This window comes from Festucalex cinctus, chromosome 2 (assembly GCF_051991245.1).
Source record: "Festucalex cinctus isolate MCC-2025b chromosome 2, RoL_Fcin_1.0, whole genome shotgun sequence".
Taxonomy (NCBI): Eukaryota; Metazoa; Chordata; class Actinopteri; order Syngnathiformes; family Syngnathidae; genus Festucalex; species Festucalex cinctus.
Genome location: NC_135412.1, coordinates 33,441,448 through 33,463,904, shown reverse-complemented (window position 1 = coordinate 33,463,904; position 22,457 = coordinate 33,441,448). Strand labels below are relative to the sequence as shown.

General features: G+C 38.9%; 1 protein-coding gene across 1 annotated transcript; it reads left to right on the top strand.

Moving 5' to 3' along the window:
- Nucleotides 1-3,759: 3,759 nt before the first annotated feature.
- On the top strand, nucleotides 3,760-22,434 carry pik3cd (phosphatidylinositol-4,5-bisphosphate 3-kinase, catalytic subunit delta). The gene is made up of 23 exons (XM_077514745.1): nucleotides 3,760-3,976; nucleotides 5,143-5,326; nucleotides 6,467-6,695; nucleotides 7,624-7,847; nucleotides 8,043-8,219; nucleotides 10,018-10,173; nucleotides 11,624-11,713; nucleotides 13,293-13,514; nucleotides 14,466-14,562; nucleotides 16,425-16,555; nucleotides 16,634-16,684; nucleotides 16,814-16,981; nucleotides 17,937-18,058; nucleotides 18,139-18,282; nucleotides 18,369-18,468; nucleotides 18,786-18,946; nucleotides 19,136-19,245; nucleotides 19,326-19,404; nucleotides 19,487-19,654; nucleotides 20,432-20,555; nucleotides 21,025-21,170; nucleotides 21,239-21,371; nucleotides 21,451-22,434. The coding sequence occupies exons 2-23, from the start codon at nucleotides 5,186-5,188 to the stop codon at nucleotides 21,586-21,588; spliced, it is 3,111 nt and encodes a 1,036-aa protein (XP_077370871.1). The 5' UTR covers nucleotides 3,760-3,976; nucleotides 5,143-5,185; the 3' UTR covers nucleotides 21,589-22,434.
- The last annotated feature ends 23 nt before the right edge of the window (nucleotides 22,435-22,457 follow it).

Genomic DNA, 22,457 nt, shown 5'->3' with positions numbered 1-22,457 from the left:
TCAATGTGAGGTGTTGAAACATTAGATTGACCGATAAACTTTTTTTTTTTTTTTTTTTTTTTTTTTTTTTTTTTTATTTTAAGAGCTCAGAATTGTTCATTCGGTAGTCTTACCGATTCAACGTCTTGTCATCATTGCTTTTTTTTTTTTTTTTTTTTTTTTTTTTTTTTTTTTTTTGTGTGTGTGTGTATGTGTGCGTGCGTTTGCGTGCGTGCGTGCGTTTGCGTGTGTGCGTTAGCGTGCGTTTGCGTGCGTGCGTGTGCGTGCGTGCAAATACTTATAAATTTATACTCATTCATTCACCTAAAACCTTATAAATATCCCATTACCCTTCGCCTTAACCAGGTACTTCAGAATCTTGCCAGAGTCGTGAGATTTAAATGGTCAGGAGACCAGAGAAAAGGTCAGAAAAAAAAAGAAATAAAGAGAAAAGAAAGGTAAATCAAAGTGACATCCAGCACCGACCAAACACTTCCTGCCTTCCCCATGATTACAAAATCAAAGTCTTACGCCAACCCCGGAAGCCTCTAAATTCCAGCAAATTTAGCGAGATCTCAAGAGCCCAGAGGAAAAACTAAAGAGAGGAAGGAGGGAAGGATCGATAAGGCAGAGTGAGATCAATAGAAGCCAGTACATCCAATCCATCAAAGTGAAGTCCAGCACCAACAAGACCCCTCCTGCGTGGTTACAAAACCGGAGTCTTATGCCAACCCCAGAAACCTCAAACTTCCAATAAATTGAGATCTCAAGTGACCAGAGGAAAAACTAAAGAGAGGAAGGAGGGAAGGATAGATAAAGCAAAGTGAGATCCACAGACACCAGCACCCACTGATTCAAGGGGCTGTGGGAGGGAGAGGCAACTTCTGTTTGAGTTTCAGTAGATGCTGGTGCGATGGATCTGGCATGCATAAGGACCACCACCAAAGAAAGAAGCCGTCAACCGCGGTCCAGCAAAGCGAGCACCCCCCCCCCCCCCCCCCCGGAATCCCCAGGCCGCGGCAGCACCAAGGCCACCCCCAAGCCACCCGAGCGGACACCGGTCGGCGAGCCGACCCAGACACCCGGAACACCCCCGCCCCAGCCCCGGCCCACACCCCCGAGCCCAAGGCCGCAGAACGAGGCCCAGCGGGCCCCCACAGCGCCCCACCGGTCCCCAGCCCCCATCCCCCCACGACCCCCCCGCACCCCACCCAAACCCGCCATCCACCACGACCCAGGCCCCACCACCCCCGACCCCCAAACCCCCGAACACACCCCGACCCCCAGCACCCAACCCCCCACCCACCCATACCTCCACCCCCCCCCCCCCCAAACAAGCCGCCCCCCCCCGACGGCCGCCACCCCCCCCCGCGAACCCGGCCCCCCGCGAGAACCCCCCACCCCCCCCGGAAACCGGCACCGGGCAGCAGCGCAGAGAGGGAAAAAAAAAAAAAAAAAAAAAAAAAAAAAAAAAAAGATTGACCGATAAACAATGCAATTTGACTTTTGGAAACAGTTTACAAATCAAGCGACAAGGTTTTAACTGTTTTCACTCTTCTTACGTTAGCGGTTTTGAAGTGTATGTTCAGCCTGACTTCAAAATGTAAGTGTTGTCCTTTACTGGGAGTTTGTCTTTGTAACAACAATGCCGACAATACTTGATGTGCTGTTGTACTGCAAGATACAGATTTACATTCAATGGTCTCAGAGGATACGTTCACAACATTTTAATCCACTGTTCCCTACCTTATAAAAGGCTCTCTTGGTATTGTTAACTGTTGTTATGTTGTTTGAGTAGCCTTTATTGAGTCTTTATCGCCCATACACACAAAAGCATTGTTATAATTGACATTGATTTGTTACTTAATTATATGTAAACGAAAAAGTTAAGAATTTTCCAAGAAATACAGAGAAGAAATTGTTCCAATACTGTATTTTTGAGTGGGATTTTACTTATTTTAGCAATATCATGAAAATGCTTATAACTGTGATCATTTTGGCCCGACATGAAATGTTCATACGTTTTCATCTCTTATTTCCACACAGGTGTACACTACAGCTAGTCAATTATAAGATCACAACCAATCAGCTAGGATCAAATGGTTTTCATTCATTTATATTGAGACACCTGGAATGATTTGTGTATTGTTATATGAATATTTTTCTTTTGTGTGTGCAATGCAAATGTATGCTATTGTGTAAATGATCTTGTATCCACACTTTTTGATTTACTGTGTCATCTTCTGGTGAATACTGGTACTACTGTGGACTTAAATTTAAATGAATCAATTCATTTTCTATACCAGTTAGTGCTTAACCTCATTCGGGTCGCTGGTGTGGATTGGCAATTTTATGGGCACTGGTAGTACAATTCGGCATGATATGCAAGGACGTCTACCTCTTTTCCAAAACCTTATACGGTATTGACTAAGTCATAAATAATCATATACTGTCGTGATTGGTATTTCAATGTATGCATCTAGGGTTACCCATGCGATATGATTAGAATTACAGTACTGTATGTTAATTATCTTGCATTAACTATCCAGTCTGCTGAAGTTACTATGGTATACTGAAGTGTCACTTTTGGTCATGCTAAATTGATGTTGTTTTTCTCTTTGTTGCTCACAGGCTGGGAAAACATTCATACTTTTACTGCAGCCCTGACCAAAAGTTTCTCTTCTGCACAGTCACTTCCTGTTTTGTTTTTGTTTTGTGCCAGATGGTCGAGTAGCACCCTCACTAACACTTGTCGTGTCTTTTGCATTGCATTTTATTGATGGTGTTAAGGAATGCATTTGCAACAAGAGTGCACATGGACAAAATAACCGTACTGGCTGATAATGAGACAGGACAAACATGCCTTATGTGTTACTACGATGTGTACATTAAAAAAAATATTAAGGTTGCTACAGATTTTGAGACGCAAATTATAAAATTAAATGCTGAAAACAGTTTTCCAAATGAAGAGCACATTAAGCATAACAATTACTTGTACTGTGTGCTAAATGTAGCTATATGCATAGTAGCTGTATGAATGAAAGCACAGGTTTAGATGCTTGCTCAGTGGTGACACTAGCACAAAGAAGCATGCCTGCATTGTAACAATTGCCACAAAAGAATAATTCCGGCCCTTTTGTTGGAATGATGGATGGATGGCTAGATAGATAGATAGATAATCCCATTGGTGAAATTCAGGAGGCTGCGCTATATGTATGTAACTAAAAACTTTTGCATTCAAATCCATTCATTTTCTTACAGTGCAGAGATTGTGTTAATTTTGAGTGTCTTTAAACTCACATTGTAAGATTTTAATTGAGAAAAAAAACATGAACTATGTTAGTCTTTCGTGGGTTTTGAAATGTTATGTTGAATTCTCTTGTGTTTTATGTTCATTTTTATTCATGTACAATTAATGTTTGAATGATAATATTCTTTACATACAATAATTTCAAGCATGACAGACACTTTTTTTCAACATGATAGATTTATACTGAAAAGTAATGCCCCTTTTTTCTTTTTTCTTTTTTTTAAGTTTACATTTTAATTATAAGTTCATGGTCAATGTACTTTGAGCATCAGATTACAATTAATAAGAATTGGAAACTAATATTCTATATTTATTTTATTTCTTGATACACAGGATCGTTCTGAAGATAGTTTCATAGAAATGTGTGTGAGGTTAAACGTTCGTGTCTGTTTTGTGTTTTACGTTTGTTCTCGCGTGGTGAAGCTCAACTTTTTTCAGACGGTCCCTTGGCCGCGGGCACCTGCGAGATAATGCGCAGACAGTCAGTCCGCGTGTGCGCCACATCCTTGTGTGGACGCTTTCCACGCGGGCGCCCTCACACTCTCGTGCACCTGGCGTGAACCCCACACAATGGATATGACGTCTCACTGTGCGTGATTCTCGTCCTCGATGGCAGTATAGCAACCTCCATCTTCTCTGTGACAGTCCCACGAAGAGGTAGATGACCGGCGAGTAAGGCTCTCACAGGCAAGTGTTTTGCACTCGTTCCACACCAATCTGCGTATAGTATTGTCATACTTCATACCAGACACCTTTTAAGATGTTTTCCTCCCAAAATAACTTTACTTTCTCGTCATTTGCTTCTGTTGTCAACATACTGTACCGTGTGCAATCATGGTGCTTTATGCGGCTGACATAAGTGTCCCCTTACCAAAATCAATAGTGTAGAATTACTTTATGCCTGTACTGGCATTGGAATTGATTTGTTGGAAGCGCACCATTACATTTCCAAAAACACATTTTATTTATTTGTACATACATACAGTGCTCACCATATATGAGTACACCCCCTTCGAAGAATTAAAGATTTTATTCAATATCTCAATGAACATAAGAATAACTTCCAAAATCTTGACAAAATGTTTTTCTGTAGAATATGCACTTAACTCCCAACATGAAAGTATGGTTGTAATAGAATGCATAGATTACAACATCTTCAGTTTAATCAAATTAACTAATGCAAAAAGTTAATGCAGTCCACAACAAAAAAAGATGACGTCTAGTATTTTCTATGAACCTCCATGACTGAGATGGATCGCGACATGTCTGCGAGGCCTGGAATTAACAAGTTGTCTTTTTCTCGGGGTCTACTTATTTGTGCAAAATGTTCTTTAATACACTTAATTTAAAAAAATATATACTTTTGTTGTGGGTACTAATTCACAAATCTTTTTTGCAATCAATGGCCCACATTTGTGGGAGTATTTTGCAGTATAGTTGCCCATCGAAAATCTTTATTCTGCGAGGAAACTAAAGGTGTTCTTACAATTCTGTTGTGTACTCATTTATGCTGAGCACTCTAGATATATAGATCCATGATGTGGAAAATGGAAATAAGGATGGATAATATCTCCTGTTACATTTTTTTTTAACACTATCAGCTGGTCATACCAGTTGTCGTTATACTATAGATATTGTTGGACAAATATTGTGATAGTATTGTATCATGGGTCACTGTGCAATAATTAATATTGCTGTTGCAATTTAGTGTGCCATTTCACTGTGAAGCTATTTCATTTTCTTTTCATGACCTTATTTTAGCTACATGATATTAGAAAAAATCTGCCCGTTATGACACTATGTGTCAATGGTGGCCATACTGTAAACATGTACCTTTGTGTTGTTGTGAGCAGTGACGGAGGGGCTGGCAGTAAATGAGAGGCCGTCGTCATCACCATGCCCCCGGGGAAGTATGGGATACAGGAGGAGTGGGAGCGGGAGGGCGAGCAAGGCATCAGGATGGACTTCCTGTTGCCCACTGGCATCTACCTCTCATTCCCAGTGTCTCGCAAGGACACCATCAAAAGCATCAAGATGGTATGAGCGCTACCAGCAGTATAAAGTATAAGTATGATTTATGTTCTAAATATCTATGAAAAATCAAACTCGCTGAATCATTTTCAGTGTAAACATCAAGTTTGGATATTATAGAAGCCACATTTCTCCTTGGCCGCTTTGCTGCCAATCTCCTTATGAATGTGAATGTGCTGTTTCCATGCCAACCGCTCTGCCACCTCCGACAGTTTGATTTAGCTGTGTTTCATAATGATACTCTTGGAAGCTTTTAAGATAATTAAGAAAGGTTATTTTTTTATATATAAAGTGCTCCAGTAGTTTCACGGTCAAAAAGTTGCGTATAAAGTTTATTTTCTTATGCCTAGAAGTAAACATTAGTCTTTATTTTCTTCTGCATGTTTTAACAGCGTGCAACTGCCTCAGTATTTTATTTACTATTTTAAGCTAGATCTCAGTCCAAAAAAGTATTGGCTTTGACATAGTGGATGAAATTAAGGCCAGAAAAGTAATAGTTGCCAGAATATCCCAACATTTGCTTGTACCCCCCTACGCAAACCAATGGGATAAGATGTTTATCTGATGGGAGGTCTTTATTTATACAAATACACTGGATATTGAAAGTATAAACACCCCTTTTAAAATGGTAAAGTTTTTTTTTTTAATCTCAAAAAGCAAAACTTTTTTCCACCATTAATATGAATTATAACCCTAATCATGGTTTCATTGGGCCATACCAAAAGCTCTCAAACAAATTTGGAAAAGAACAACAACAACAACAAAAAACAGTGGAATCATACAGGTTACATTAAGAGTGGAAACAGTTTTGAAGTGATTTATTTTGGTGTCTTTTTTTTTTTTTAATGTTTTATCACAAAAAGCATGGCACTCGAACAGGGGTGTGTAGACTTTTTATACCTACTATATGTTTAACTGGTGAATTGTAACCAATCCCAGTTGACTTTTGGACGAGAGGTGTATATACTCTGGATTAGACAAACAAGCATTAACACTCAAATTCACACCTAGCAACGATTTAACCTAACATGCATGTTTCTTGAATGTGGTTGGAAGCCGGTGTACCTGGGGAAAAAAAACCTACACAAATGATATTGCAATTTCTGTCTGTGTTAATAAGGCATTTGTTTCATCTTTTTTCCCGAGATGGTTTGGGAAAATGCCCGAGGGGAGGCATTGTTCACGGCACTGGGTCATCCGGACGCGTACGTCTTCACTTGCATCAAGCAGACGGGCGAGAGGGAAGAGCTGGAGGAGGAGTCGAGGCGTATAAGTGACGTGCAGCCCTTCATGGGTGTTTTGAGACTGGTGGCCAGAGAGGGTGACCGCGTTGAGAAACTCACCAACAGCCAAATCAGCTTTTTGATTGGCAAAGGTCAGCAAAATTCACTTCTGATGCTCATCTCGCTATCTGGTCATTTGTCATCAAAGCATCTGCATTCCCTCCATTATTTTGTTTTTTATTGAGTGAACAGGAAAACATTTGCGCACACTCACGCAGGAGCTGCTCTCGGCCACAGCTTATGCCCACACAGTCACACGTAGACCCACTTGCTGACGTCACATGCCACCCTACCAGGCTGTCTCTTAAAGGCACATATCGAACAAGCAGTTACTACAATACACACATTTTGTATAGTCGTGAGTGGAATGACAATGATAGAATAGAATAGAATAGAATAGAATATATCTACAATCTGTTTTTTTGCACCAGCAAAAAGACTGTGACAGTCATTTGAAGAGTGTTGCGTCTAAACCTCTAATACAGTACTTGTCTATGTGACACTTACGTCAGGAGCATATTTACAAAAGCCAACAATGAGAATGAAAAGCAGCAGCAAAAGGGACATGAGTACATGAATAATAAATACAACCGTATATAAAATGTACAGATGTGAATGTAAACAGCAGCAACAACAGTAGCATAAAGAAAAATATATGCATCATATATATATATTGGGGTTGAAGAGTCTGTCAAAAAAAAGGAAATGCTGAGTGCTTTGATGGTCTCTCGTATTGGGTGGGAGTCACAGTGAGAACTGGCAGTCCTTATCAGGCAGTCCAGTTTGCCCATGTCAGCAGCTGAGATGCTGCTGCCCCAGCAGACCACTCCCTGACAAATGAAAAAAAAAAATGCAGACTGTCTAATAGTTTGATTTTTATGTGTGTGTTGTTGCTTTCTTTTTTAAATTGTAAAACTGTAGCAAATGAAACAAACCTCAAATATCAGACTGACTGGGAAGTGTTTTTCTTCGCAGACTTGACATGAAAGTCAAACAAAGCGTTTGCGTTGTTGTTTTCAGGTCTGCATGAGTTTGAGGCGCAGAAGAACCACGAGGTGAGCGAGTTTCGGACCAAGACACGAGCGTTCTGCGAGGAGAAGTCTCAGCAGCGGCAGGCATCGCCATGGCAACAGTGGATGGCGTACATGTTCCCGTGTGACCTGGAGCCTTGCTGCCTTCTGCCGATGTGTGGCAAGTCACAAAACACCAAGATCTTCATCAACATCAAGTTTGAGGCTTGTGATGTGAGTTCATATGAGTGTAGTCTATAGTTAAGACATGATGGGGCAGAAACTACAGCTGCCTGAGAATGTTTATAAGGAAATGAAGTTTTTGAGTAAATGTGAGAATCAATGCATTCCCCCTCCCACATCGCAAAGTCCACTTTTCAACTCTGAAATCTCATTGAGGACTAAGACGCAAACGTGAATGTGTGCTAGGAAAGCTTCATGGTGCAGCAGGAGCCACAGGACCTGCCACTGGCTCTGATGAGGAGCGCCCTGAAGAAGAAGGCCACCGTCTTCCGCTCGCTACGGCAACAGCCCGAGGATTACACCTTACAGGTCAACGGCAGGTGGGAGTTCATCTATGGCAGAAACCCACTGTGCCAGTTTAAGGTAAGTTCATCATAATTTATTCATGGCTGTCTTTCTTTCGAAACCCCTTCTAAATTCTGTTGAAGTAAAGTATGTAGTATATACTGATGTAGTAAATTGGCCTTAAAATAATATACAAATGACACTCTGGCTTGTGCTTAATTAAGACTAGCATCTCTGGTTTCCATGGCAACCTCACACTGTACTGGTCTGTAATAACAGTATGATATCACAATATTTGAAGAACGTTTTTGACAATAGTTTTGGTAAACTACATCATTTACTTCTTACAGGAAGTAACATTTATTAATGCAAATGACTACCAAATCTCAACAAAATAAAATATGAATACTAAATAATACTTTTTGCTTGGTTTGCTAGCAAAAAAGACATAAGTTAAGAATAGGTTTTAATACAACCCAAACAAATCATCATGTTCCACATGATGTAACCAGTTATAAAATTGAGCAAATTTTGCAATTTCTTTTCATAACTTGAATTACCATTTTGTTCTGTTGTCATGTTAACATTTTTCCCCAATACTCATGGTGAGCCTTTACGCTAACACCAGTAAAGTAGGTTTAAATTGCTGTTGTTAATACTGACAAACTGTTAGCATGTTTGGTAAGTTCAGTTATTTAATTTAATAAATTATACAAAATAAATACGATAGAATAAGCAGAACACAAGTACCCTATTGTTCGTCCTATCTAGCATCTCAAGTCAGCTAATTTAGCTTGTCTAAAATCAGACCGTCTAACACAAATTGGCTTGTATTTTATAAAATAATCAGAAGAACACGTTTTTTGGACACTATGATAAGTTAATGAATTCTATTTTATAACTCATACGTGCTTTTGTTTATTTATTTATTTATTTATTTATTTATTTATTTATTGTACTTCAAAATATTGGTTGTTAGTGGATTATATTTGGCTAGCTGTGAACTATTTTAGCATAAAGCTAATTTTAACGTGCTGCGGGCTACACTTCGAAATATGAAATATTGACACAAATGAAACCAAGATCTAATTTTGTCTCATCTTGTCCCACTGATGACAAATAGTAGAAAGCGTAGATAATGTTGACCATGAGCCATTCAAGGTTCGGTTGGCAGCCCAGTCCGGTGATGCTACCTGCAGGCCTGACTCATATCAGTCCAGCTAGCAGCACTGCAGGAAACAACTGCATCCATTCAAGCCCTAACTAGATTTGGACTGCATTAACTTAAACGGCAAACAAACAGCCTCCCAAACATTAGTTCACCTGCGCTCTAAGGAGCACTTAGGGTGAAGTTTTGCATTAAAACATGTCATCTTCTGTCTGTTGTCTGTCTTGTCCAATACTGTTTGGATTTGTAGTACTGGTCACGTCTGTGTCCAACAATAAGTATTCCCAACACATTTTTTTTTGTCTTAAAGGGGAAGTCAACCCCAAATTTTTCTTTACTATAATACTGTATGTTCTATGTGTCTCTACGATTCTAAACATGGCATTTTGACTAATATTGCATTTGTGGAGGATGAGTTAAGTAGCAAATTCCAGCCATTTTTATCCATCCCAGGGGGCGACCATTTTGCCACTTGCTGTCAACTGAAAATCACATCACAGTAGCTCAGGGCTCAGGTAACAACCACTCACATTTTAGCTTCAGAAAACACATGAGCCATGAGTGGTTGTTAATTGAAGAATAAAATCTTTGACCTTAGAGTTAGTGCAGATAGGAGAATGTTACGACAAGCTTATTATTGTACATATACGCCTCTGCCTTCAGTCCCTCCATGCAAAGTCACCTTTATTTCCTTTTGTTTTATCCCAGTACATTTTCTCCTGTTTGAGAAATGGGCAAAATCCTCATCTCACCATGGTGCACCATTCCACCATCAGCAAGTATCAAGAGGAGCACGGGCGGATGTGTAGTCAGGTGTGCAAGAGTCGCTCCTTGTCCAGACCTCCTCCTCTGCCTGTCAAGAAGGTAAGAGGTCAGCGGATATGTGGTGTCTTTCACAAACACTTCTCAAACTCTTCCGGTCGTCGTCACAGTTGTTCCACTGGGACATCGCGGACTTTGGCACACTTGACACGTGCTGAGCGTCACAATGTAAATAATTGACATTTGATGTCTTGCTTGCTTTGAATGTAGATGCAAACACTGGAGAGCAGGGATTGGACAAAGTGTGCCACTTGTTCTAGCATTTACATTATCCTCTCGTATTTGTTGCATTAATTTCAGTTTATCTCATTTATTAACTGGTTCATTCATTATTGTAAATAAAGTTTTTTAAAAATCAGCAAAATAACATTCTGTGTTTGCTGCACTTAGCATTAATTAATTAATTGTATTGGATGATCAGTTTATTACTTATAAATAATAAAAAAATATTTTGATTATTTTATTAAAATAATCAGTTTCATATTTGGTTCATATTTTTTAAATTAACTAAACAAAAATTAACAATATAAGCTATTTTATATCTTCAGTGCATTTACCATTCATTGTTATTAAATAATTATCAATTTTAAAAATGAAGATTACGGTAATTATTTTTGTAATTATAGAAATATATGGTTTTACAAGCTGTACACAATTGAACTTTTTTTTGCCTCATCTATAGAGTGAACCAGTTCCATCCATCCATCCATCCATCCATCCATCCATTCTGTGTACCACTTGTGCATCATTTCTCGTTTTTTAAATTCCAATTTCTCTTTCAACAACATATTTGTGGTTAATTATTGAACTTTGCGTTATAAAAATGTAACTATATCCAGCTACTGTGAAAGTGACATGCAATTTGAAAGCTAAATTTTCTTTTGTAAATAAATTAAATGGAAAGTCACCAGAATAAATGTACCGGTAACTAACTGTCGTACAATTATAAAAATAATTAAATAGATAGATAGATAGTTTAACCACTGGTCTAAGTATAATATGAACACAATTGGGCAGAATTCATAGGGCTTAATCATAACTGCCTCATCAGCCAATGAAATAAATTTGCATGTGCCAGTCACACCCATTTTTTATTTTTGAATGGCAAACTAGGGGCTGACAGCCAGGTGCAGGAAGCCTGAAAGACGCGCAGGAAGGAAATTAGTCCACAACAGATGAGACAGATTATAAGGATTCTAAAGAATCCTTGTTATAATATAGCTTATCTTGATAACATTAATTTCACTTCAGTTGACTCACTCACAGCTAATGCAGAGAGACCAAGGTGCACAGTGAAGCAAAATAAATGCACCATATAATGTTATTCTGTTTCTTGTAGTTTCTACGAAACATACCCTTTGTTACTTCAATCTTTTGAAATACTTCTCAATAGGAAAGTGTAGCAATGTGACATGCATGCTTTCTATGCAATATAATTGTACACAATGTGTGAGGGAATAAATTTCCTTTCTCCTCTGACTTGCTAATGCAGCAGAACACATCGTCCCTGTGGTCCATCCATGAACCTTTCTACATCCACCTGCTGCAAGGCAGTCTCGTCAATGCAGATGAAGGAATGAAGGTAGGTGTGCATCCTAAATGGGTTTTTTAAATACAATATCTCAGTTTCTCTTATACTAAAAGACAGTTTAACATATAAATGGCATGGATGGGGGTTGGGGGGATTCATCGGTTCAGACCACACGTTTCCCATAATTCATCATAGCGGTTGGTTAAAGTTTCAAAACAGGAAGTGGGGAGGGCCTATATCTGTTTTGTCGATGCCTCATTCTAGGGTGTAGATTCTGAGAAAGCCCTCCCTCTCTCTCTTTCGTCTCTATTGTTGACACATTTAGGGAGCGGATCTTGTACGTTGAAAAATGACAACGTTTATAATTCAACAATTATCCATATCTACTTTCTTTTTTTTTTTATTTCCAACCACAATACACATAGGGAATCCTGTTAATGGGTGACTGTGTGTCATCAAATTGTACACTAACTATGTTACCGTTTAGGTTGGTTTGTCTTGTGTAAGTGCACTTCCAGCTGCTGCCTTATGACTCACGGTAAATGTGTCCTGTCATAAAATGATCAGTCATGTCAGTTGTTGGCAGGCAGATGCTTGAAAACACGCCCCTGGGGGAGAATACACGCTCATATATTTAGTCAGTACAGACATGGACTATCTTGATTTGGCAAAGGGCAGGACATGAATGGTCGCACAATATTGGATTTTGACTCCAGTGGCCATGTATTGAAGGGAAATACAAAGTGTACACCCTTTGACTCATCGCCTGAGTGACACAGGAAACGCTTAATCATCTCGTCGAGCATGAAAATCTTCCACTGTCACACGAGCTTCCACGCTGCATTTCATGTCCTCATCCCCTAACTGTGGTGGGCAAGTTGCTTCCAAAATGTCATGTCACATATTACTACTGGTAGTTGCTGTCTTTTTAAAGTATTAAGTATTACTATCTTACCAACTCTGAATTGTAATGTGTTGCACTACTTCTGTGTTACTTTCACTTAAACACTTGTGAAACACTCATGTAATAACTTTGATGACATTTAACAAGATAACAATAAGAAAACAATGCATTACAAATGAAAAATAAATGAATAGGCCAACATTACATTTACTTTCATACTATATTTTTTTTGTTTGTTTGTTTACACAATTAAATAACGACTATTTTTATATGACCACAGGGAAGCTGCCTTATATTTTAGCTAAATTGTCTACTTCTTTTGAATTCAGAAAAAAAAGGGGGCGGGGGGAGGCTAAATTTGAATTACATTTAACTGACACTGAGAAACAAAATGTCACATCAGTAGTGCTGTTGTAATGACTGACATGTCTCTCCTCCAATGTTGTATCTTGAACAACGGAGGTAGGATTTAAGGAGAAATAAAACAAGATGAACTGATGAGTGATTGAAGTCACTGATGGTTTTAAAAATGTCAGCACTGATGCTTTTTATATGACCAATAAATGGGCATGACCGGGGGAAAGACCATGTCTAGTCAGTCATTACAATAGAAAATCGAACCAGCACCGGCACTGTAGTAATGGGCTGAATTGCAATAAAATGCAATTATTGCATTACTTCTGTTCTGTATGCCTCCCACTGTGTTTTATTTTATGCCCCCACCAGCTTGTGGTGCAGGCTGGCCTCTTCCATGGTAGCGAGCTGCTCTGTAAGGTGGTGACCAGCTCTGAGGTGACAGTGTGCTCTGAGCCATTATGGGACCAAAAGATGGAATTTGATATCAACGTGGCAGACCTGCCTCGCATGAGCCGTCTGTGCTTTGCCCTCTATGCCGTCTTCGACAAGGCCAAAAAGCCCAGAGGCACCAAAAAGAAGAATAAGAAAGTGGTGAGTTGTGATGAGTATGTTTGTGATGTGCATAGTCAATGTTTATCCTGTGGGCGTGTGCATGCGGGTGTTCAATGGCCAGGCTGTGGTTCACACTCCATCCGCTTCAGCTCTTTTATCTGTGCACCACTCTCAGGAAGTTGTCAAATGTTTTCAAGGAATACTAAATTCATCTTTACACAATTCAGCTTCTGCGACACCCCCGCCTACTGTACCATTTAAAATTGAATTGGCTTCCCTTTTCTAGTAACTAGTCTGTAAAGAGTCGTCAAACCAAAAGCCAAACCGAGACATACCTCCAATTAATGCGACCACTCTTGTTGACCAAACCGTGACACATTTTGTTCAGTAAAAGTAACCAGTCGTGAAAATATTATTGCTTCCTGTTCTCGTGAGATATTCCAAGCTGTTTGCTTTATGGACCTGAGTCACACAGTAATAAAACTAAAGTGTGAAACAATGTGTTGTCACTTGTCAGAGATATGAATCATTTTTTACATGTATAAAACAATGGCAAATATGCATCAGTATCTGTAACACAACATATTTATACTATACGGTCCTGTAACTACAATTATGATCAAGGTATGTTTTTCACAAGGCTCATTGGAATTATATACGACAATGACACTTCCACGTTCATTGACAACGTAAGCCCACCACATGTTCAGTACAGTGTGACAATTGACGGCTCCACTACAGATTTTTCTCATTGCAGCAACTGTGGTCATTGCATTGAGCCTCACAAACATGGTACAGAAATGGACTCAGGTAGCCTCACTTCTGCTTTCTGTGACACTTCTCTCTTCTGTTGCTTGGAAGAGAAGTGCCGCAGACGTGTGCTAGAAAGGCAACGGAAGTAACGCTAATTTTGGACATGGCTTATGCTACACCACAGTGATGAATTTCAGACGAAATACAGTATATATTTTGTTATCTATGTATTTCTAGGATTGTCCAATAGCCTGGGGGAACACCATGGTGTTTGACTACAAGAACCAGCTGAAGACTGATGAGGTTCTTTTGTCCACATGGCCATCTGTTCCTGGTACTTTCAGCAATTAAGCACAATATTGGGACATCAAAATTACAAATAGTTTTCTCCGTGTTCTCCTGCTTCATCCCACATTTCACCAACAACAAAGGCTCTTGAATTGTCCATATGTGTGAATGTGAGTGTGAAAAGTTGTTTATCTTTGTGTCCTGCTGACAACTAGTTCAGGGTGAAGGCAGCCTTCCACCTGTCAGTCAACTGGGATTGGCTCCACCTCACCTGGAGCACTAATGAGGACATGCACGATGGGAAAATGATAGACAAATGGAAATAATAATAATAATAATACCTACAGTATTTTTTTGTCAGGCTCAGTCTGTGCAGCCAATGATTATACAATATAAATTTCATAAAGTGAACGAGTGAGAGTGAAGTTAACCACTTAAATAAAACTAGCATAAAGTAAAAATTGGGGGTGCTGGGTAACACTTTTTCAGACTGATACCAGTACGAGTACTCTGCTCATATCAATATATAATATAAAAATAAATAATCCAGTGGCTAGAAAAAGTCCCAAGCAAGATATGTGGTTGTACATCTTAATGGGCATCTGTCAGACATGTATGCCTTTAGTTGCCTAACATAAAATGGGCACAAGAGTGCCTCGCAAGTATCGATACCTTGAAATAAGGGTATCGGCCCAATGCTGATACCTGGTAATGGTACTCTCTAGGGATGTAACGATAACAGCAATATCGTGATATTGTGATATTAAAACGGCCACAATCGTCGTCGTCATGTCACAATATTAAAAGCAGCTGATCTGTTAAAAAAAAAAAAAAAAAGTCAGGTTGATTTCCACTTGTGTAGTTCTAGCACCCTCTGGTGGCTAATTTTTTTTAGTGCAGTTTATTAATTTTCACAAGGCATGTTTTGGCCCTTCTATGTTTAAAATCTACACTAATTGTCAGATGAAGGGGAACATAATGTGCTTGTGAACCAAGTCAATATGTGGAGGAACTCAATGTGTGTTTGCATTAGCAAGTAAGTGCCTCAATATTAAGTGTTATTAGCGATTGTATTTTATTTATTTATATGCATTGTTGTAATGTACAAAAGCACAATATTGTGTGTTTTTTTTTTAGTATGAGCTCTTTTTTTTAATTTTTTATTTTTTTTATTTTTTTATTTTTTTTACAATGTTGTGACCTTTTTTTGTATCGCCAACCTCCCCACAATATCGTGATAATTATCGTATCGTTACCTTCATATCATGATATCATATCATGATATTTGGATATCGTTACATCCCAAATACTCTCCCATCCTGAGTAAAAAAAAAATACTTGGAAGACACCTGACAGACATGAAGTACAGAATACTGGCACCTGGTGGTATTTTATAGTTTGAGGTATTGCTGGTATTAATGTGTGTTGTGTGTGTCTGCAGCCAGCGTAAGAGCACCACAGTACTGTAAATAAATTTTAGGTAGTTGGATGTTCAACATCTGCTGTATCTGTTGGTAACTACAAGTTGTTGGGGAAAAAAAAGACTATTCACTCTCACATTCACACCTTTCGAACATGTGATGAAGCCAGGGTAAAGCCCACACAAATTTGGGGGAAAATAAGCAAATTCAACATGCAAATTCCACAACAAAATGCCAGGCTCAAGATCCAAAAACAGAATCTGAACTGTGAAGCAGTCAGGCTTGTTGAACAACAAAAAATAAATTTAAAAGAGGAAATACATTTGCTATGATCAAGCCCTAAAGGAACCTTCAGTTTTTGCTAAGACTCATGTTGTCTTCTTGGCTTGTTTGCCTTAATGCCCATTGCACTAGCTAGAACACGAGGTTGAAAATGCAGTCATACACCACACAATCAAAAGTATCACACGTGACATTTTTCCCACAGATGACAAAAGTGGTCTGTTGAACCCGATGGGAACAGTTGAGAAGAATCCCAATGTTGACAGTGCAGCTGGGCTTCTCATTCGCTTCCCGAACATCAGGCCCCACCCTCTGTACTATCCTCCTCTAGACAAGGTGCTCGTTACAAAAACAATTGACATTTTGCTTCAAGTATATTCAGAGATCATTCAGTCAATTAAACTGTCCTTCCAGATAAGCGCTATGGAGACAAATGGTGATGCAGCTGTCGCAACAAAAGAGGAGGTTAACATCATCATATTTGATAGTTTATCGCTCACATCTGCATTATATGAAAATACTTATTACTTGTTTTTTTGTTTTTTTTGTTTGTTTGTTTGTTTATTTTGTTGTTGTATTGTTTTGACTCTGCAGAACATGAAGCTGAAAGAAATAATGGACAACAAAAACTACACTGAATTCTTTGAGGATGAGAAGGAGCTGTTGTGGAAGCTGCGCACGGTAGTCAGAGAGCATTATCCTGAAAGTCTTTCCAAGCTGCTCCTCATCACCAAGTGGAATAAGAGAGAGGATGTCGTCCAGGTACCTGAGACTAATGTTTTTGGATAGCTTAAAAAAAATTCAATACAGTAGTGCAATAAAGTACAAGCAGATCTGATTAAATTTTAAAAATAACATTTTAAATGTGATAGATTTAGTTTTGATGTTTTGAAGTTCAAGCACTTTTTTAAAATTAGATTTAATGAAAGTTTTTTTAAGCCATATACATACAGCAAATAAATATACTGACCAACCACTTCTAATGATATCCAATGCAAGAGCTGAATTCTGACTTTTCAAAAGTACTGTAATGATAATGTTGATGATGATAATCAGAGGGGTAATAATTTAACAATATATTCATAATACTGATTGTAGAACTGTATTGCATAGCCATGTAATAAAACCAATTGGAAATCAACTTTAATTCTAAAGATGCGAGTACATTGAATCGAACCGAATCGTTCTGCTTTAAAATATATTGAGATACATATCAAATCATTTTTCATTGGCAAAATATATCTTGGAAGTAATTGCCACACATACAGTGCTGGCAAATTCATTCATAATGTTGGTAAAATGACAACAGGAAGCTGAATGCATCATACCCTCTCCAATTGGGACGCACCGTATTGAATCAAATCTTAATCCCAATGAATCAAAATGAAAAAATTATTCCACATTAAAATCAAAACGTCCTGGAATTGTATCACACTCCATGTATCGAGATATGTATTGAATCGGTCCTATTGCAGTGATGCACAACCCTAATATTGCATCATACTGTGAACTGTTCCTAATATTTTGTCTCTGTCTTTAATTATTTAGAGTAGTAGGACAGTAGGCTATGATGCAGTGTAGTTGCACACCCACACAAACTACAAACATAACTAAAACACTTTATCCAAACTTTTCTGCATTATTTAACGTTATCTGTGTGAAGATACAGATTGATACTTGGTGGAGGTAATAATCGACATGCAATGTGACTCTTTAGATGGTGAGTCTTCTGAGGAACTGGCCAGAACTTCCTGCCATTCCTGCCTTGGAGCTCTTAGATTACAGTTTCCCAGACCCCGCAGTCCGTTCTTTCACCATCAGGTGCCTCAGGAAGCTCAGGTAGTCACATTTCCGTTCACGTTGTTGCTTGTTTTCCATGAAGAACTCTATCATTTGAGAAACACATTCTCTTCCCACAGCGATGACGAGCTACTGCAGTATTTAATCCAGCTGGTCCAGGTCCTTAAGTACGAGTCTTATCTAGACTGTGACCTCACGACGTTCCTGCTCGAGAGAGCCTTATTCAACAGGAGGATAGGGCACTTTCTCTTTTGGCATCTCAGGTGAGGCACTGCGCAGCAGCAAACGGAAACATGTGCGTCTCGTCTTGAAGAATGAAGATTTTTTTTTGTGTGTGTCTTGATTTTAGGTCAGAGATCCACGTGCCATCTGTCAGTTTAAGGTTTGGCCTGATTCTTGAGGCCTATTGCAGGGGCAACATCCACCACATCAAACTCTTAACCAAACAGGTACTTCACTTGAATCTGCAAAAGCAATGAGAGCACTCAAACCCCATGCAAAATTAATGTGTTGGGTGACTACAATATAGAACCATCATGGTTTCATCCCCAGTGTGTAATTAAATGCTACGTTAGCACATCCTGATGTGATGAGATCTACAGGTCATCCAAGTAAAATTATATACCTGCCAAATGTGCATTACATTTCAGAAAAAACCTACTCAACACTGGTGATAACATAAAGAATTTGAAAAGATATACAAACAAATATATGCATTCAATGGGTAAGCATTCAAATATGTCTTTTTTTGCCCACACAATGACAGAACGAGGCTCAAGGCAAAATGAAGGTCCTCAGTGACTTCGTCAGATCGGGTCCCCAGAAGTTGACTGCTGAGGACTTGAAGCTGTTCATCAGACAGGAGTCGGATACTTTGTCCAACCTGCTGTCACCACTCAACCCCAGCGTCATCCTCGCTGAAATCTGGTTAGACACACGGACACACATATAATCAAACAATGTTTTAGTTAAAGTTAGTTTGCAGTGCTTGTTCTTGTCTCTCATTTAGAGGAATCAAAATCTGTTTTGTTATGGATTCTCCACTTAATAAACAAGTTAATCTCTGCCTCGGGATTCAAAAAGTTGTGTGCTCATAGTAAGCGTTTTGTGTTGTAGTGCCGATAAATGCAGATTCATGGACTCGAAGATGAAGCCACTTTGGCTGATGTATAAGAGTCCCTGGACTCAAGGAGACATGGTGGGCATCATCTTCAAGAATGGGGATGGTGAGTTGCACACCAAAAAGAAAAACATAGACATTGAGAAGAATGAAGAAGTAAAAATATGACACTCCTTCATTGTACAGATCTTCGACAAGACATGCTGACCCTCCAGATGATCCGCCTCATGGAGAATTTGTGGAAGAAAGAAGGACTGGATCTCAGGTAAGGAACCAAGAGCTCTTATTTATACCCTGGAAGGACTGCACTTACACGGTTCTCATCTGAGTTTGTCTTTTGAGAACAGAATGATCCCATATGGCTGCTTATCCACTGGGAACAAGATGGGCTTTATTGAGGTGGTGAAGAACTCGGACACCATCGCCAATATCCAACGAAACAACAGCAACAGTGCTGCAACTGCTGCCTTCAACAAGGATGCCTTGCTCAACTGGCTCAAATCCAAGAATCCAGAGTGAGTATCCAGAAAAAGTTTTTTTTTTTTAGTTAAGGACTGTTGGGAATTGGGAATCAATTACAAGTTTGTGGTAATGTATATAAACTTTGTCTAGTGTTGTAAATTATGTCATAATGATTAGAATAAAAAAACACTATTTGTAAATAGTTATTTCCTTGATCAACAAAATATACATTTTGAATCAAATAAACATGCAGGGTCCCTAGAAAATAGTATTATCATTTATGCAGCATTGGTTCTGTTGCCTGTGAAACGTATACAGTACCTTGAATTTCATGTTTCCAACATTGAAAAGCCTATTAAATGCAAACTAATATGTTGTGTTGAGCAATTTGATACATAAACACTTCCAGGCGTCATGCTAAATGTGGCACTTTCATGCATGTGCACTTCCCACGTACATATGTCAGTCAATCACACTGAGACGTGAATGCTGGTCAAACGTTCCTTTGTGATAATGCACGTACAATAAACTACGACTCGTTCTGATTCAAATCCAAATATTCTGGTTCGGAGTTCGTTTTCATTGGCCAATTTGCAACTCGATTCGAGCCACTACCGCTTCATGCACAACCCTAGTGTTAACTAGTTTAGATAAAGTTGACTTGGCAATTTTATTATGTCATAGCTTCTAGTTGACCAGCTGAAGCTAAAAGGGAAAAAAAAAAATTGAGGCCTTGTCTGTTCAAAAAGCTATCCATAGCAATCCATAGCGTGTTGAAGAAACATTGTGTCATTGTGCGAGAAACCTGTTCATACTTCCTGTTTTTCCAGAGACAAACTGGAACAAGCAATCGAGGAGTTTACGCTGTCTTGTGCTGGCTACTGTGTAGCTACTTACATCTTGGGCATCGGAGACCGTCACAATGACAATATAATGATCAGAGAAACTGGACAGGTGAGATTGACGGTGTCTCTGAAATTGCAAATATGCTTATATTACCATTGATAATGTTATTATCTTATAATACAGTATTAATAATTTATTATATTCATTTATGTGACAAGACTGATCACATTAATGATTTCTCACAGTAAATGGGAAACAGAAGTCTTTTTCCAGTGTTTACATTTTGTCCAATCACTGGCAGGCTATTTTTAGAACGGGCCCGCGAGCTACTCATGTGTGCCCATAGGCACCACGTTGGTGCCAATTTAGTGCCAGGCCTTTTTTGAATGGATCCTTCATTGGTTCGGGGCTACCCTCCACAAACCTTCATGGAAATAGAGGTTTTTAGTAGATTTTACATAATTCTGCTTGCAGACAAACTTTACTTATGTCGATTCTCCTCAGATTAGTCAGTAAGATGTCATTGTTTAAACTCCTGAGCGTCTCTGCGGTATGTGACTGGTCTGCTGTTCTTTAGCTGTTTCACATAGACTTTGGACATTTCCTGGGCAACTTCAAGCGCAAACTGGGCATCAACAGGGAACGTGTGCCATTTATTTTGACGTACGACTTTGTCCATGTGATCCAACAAGGACGGACAAACAACAGTGAGAAGTTTGAGAGGTATATTTTTTTAATGAGTGCATATGCACAAGGGTTTCTGTGACTGAACCTTGCCTCCTTGTTTTCAGATTCAGGGAATACTGCGAGCGGGCGTATAAGATCCTGTGTCGAAACGGGACGCTGTTTGTCAACCTCTTTGCGATGATGAAGGCAGCTGGACTGCCCGAACTCTCGTCCTTTAAAGATATTCAGTACCTAAAGGTATGCACAAAGCATGCTTACCGATCAATGGGGGGAGGGAATCTTATTATTACAGCATGCTTTGTCGTTTTCCCAACAGGACTCTCTAGCTTTGGGCAAATCGGAGGAAGAGGCACTGAAGAATTTCAAAGTGAAGTTCAATGAGGCTCTGCGAGAAAGCTGGAAGACTAAAGTCAACTGGATGATGCACTCTCTGGCCAAAGATAACAGACCATAAGGGAAAGCAAGCAGAACTAAAAGGACAATATAACGGTCAGAAAAGGCAAGAGAACACGATCGGACGTCTAATTTTACAAATGGCATTCGACGATTGTTTGCAAGTGATTGAAGAAGATAAGAAGTAACAGGCAACCAAAGACACTGGATTAACCGTGGAGCCATAGATGAGTGTTAGTAAGAAACATAAGTTAACCACAACATTGCACTATCCAACATACACCGTCTGTTTTGGACAGTAATAGGTCATAAATGAATTCTTTGTATGTTATTTATGTTAATCACTTGTACAAACATATTTTTAAAGGTGTTTTACAGCTATTTAAGTTCATATGCAGTATGTTGCCTTTGTAGTGCCAGAAGTTGGGAAGATTTGATAATGGTATTTAATTGATTCATCCGAGACTGAGGCCTTTAGTTTGGGAATCAGATTGTGTTGCACCATGTAAAATTCAGCTTAAAAAAAAAGTTTAAAAGTTTATTATAATGATTATTGAATGTATTTCTTATTCTTCGGTGCTAAGGTCAGATGTTCAATTACTGGTTGTGACTGATGACACATGCTTGAGTGTACAGCAGCAAACAGTCTCACAAGTCATTTCATCAAATATGACAGGGTGAAACGTGTGTACATTTTTAATGGGATGCAGTACTCTACGTCTGATTGTGCATTTTTATGATAATGAAGTCTTATTTTGACTGTATATTTATGACTGATATGTCAGATGCCATTCTTGAGCTTGTCTACGCTGTTGAACATTTTACTGTTTGACTACTGTATATTTATGGAACATTCTGGAGAATTATGCTTGTTCTTTTTGCACTACATTGTTTCATTTAATTATTATTTACATTGCCTTTTCTGTGCTT

Excerpts from the sequence above, each read along its gene's own strand:
- pik3cd (XM_077514745.1), top strand. The coding sequence starts at position 5,186 with ATGCCCCCGGGGAAGTATGGGATACAGGAGGAGTGGGAGCGGGAGGGC. Across the intron at positions 18,469-18,785 it reads TCAAACTCTTAACCAAACAG|AACGAGGCTCAAGGCAAAAT; the intron begins GTACTTCACTTG and ends ACACAATGACAG. Across the intron at positions 19,246-19,325 it reads CATCTTCAAGAATGGGGATG|ATCTTCGACAAGACATGCTG; the intron begins GTGAGTTGCACA and ends TTCATTGTACAG.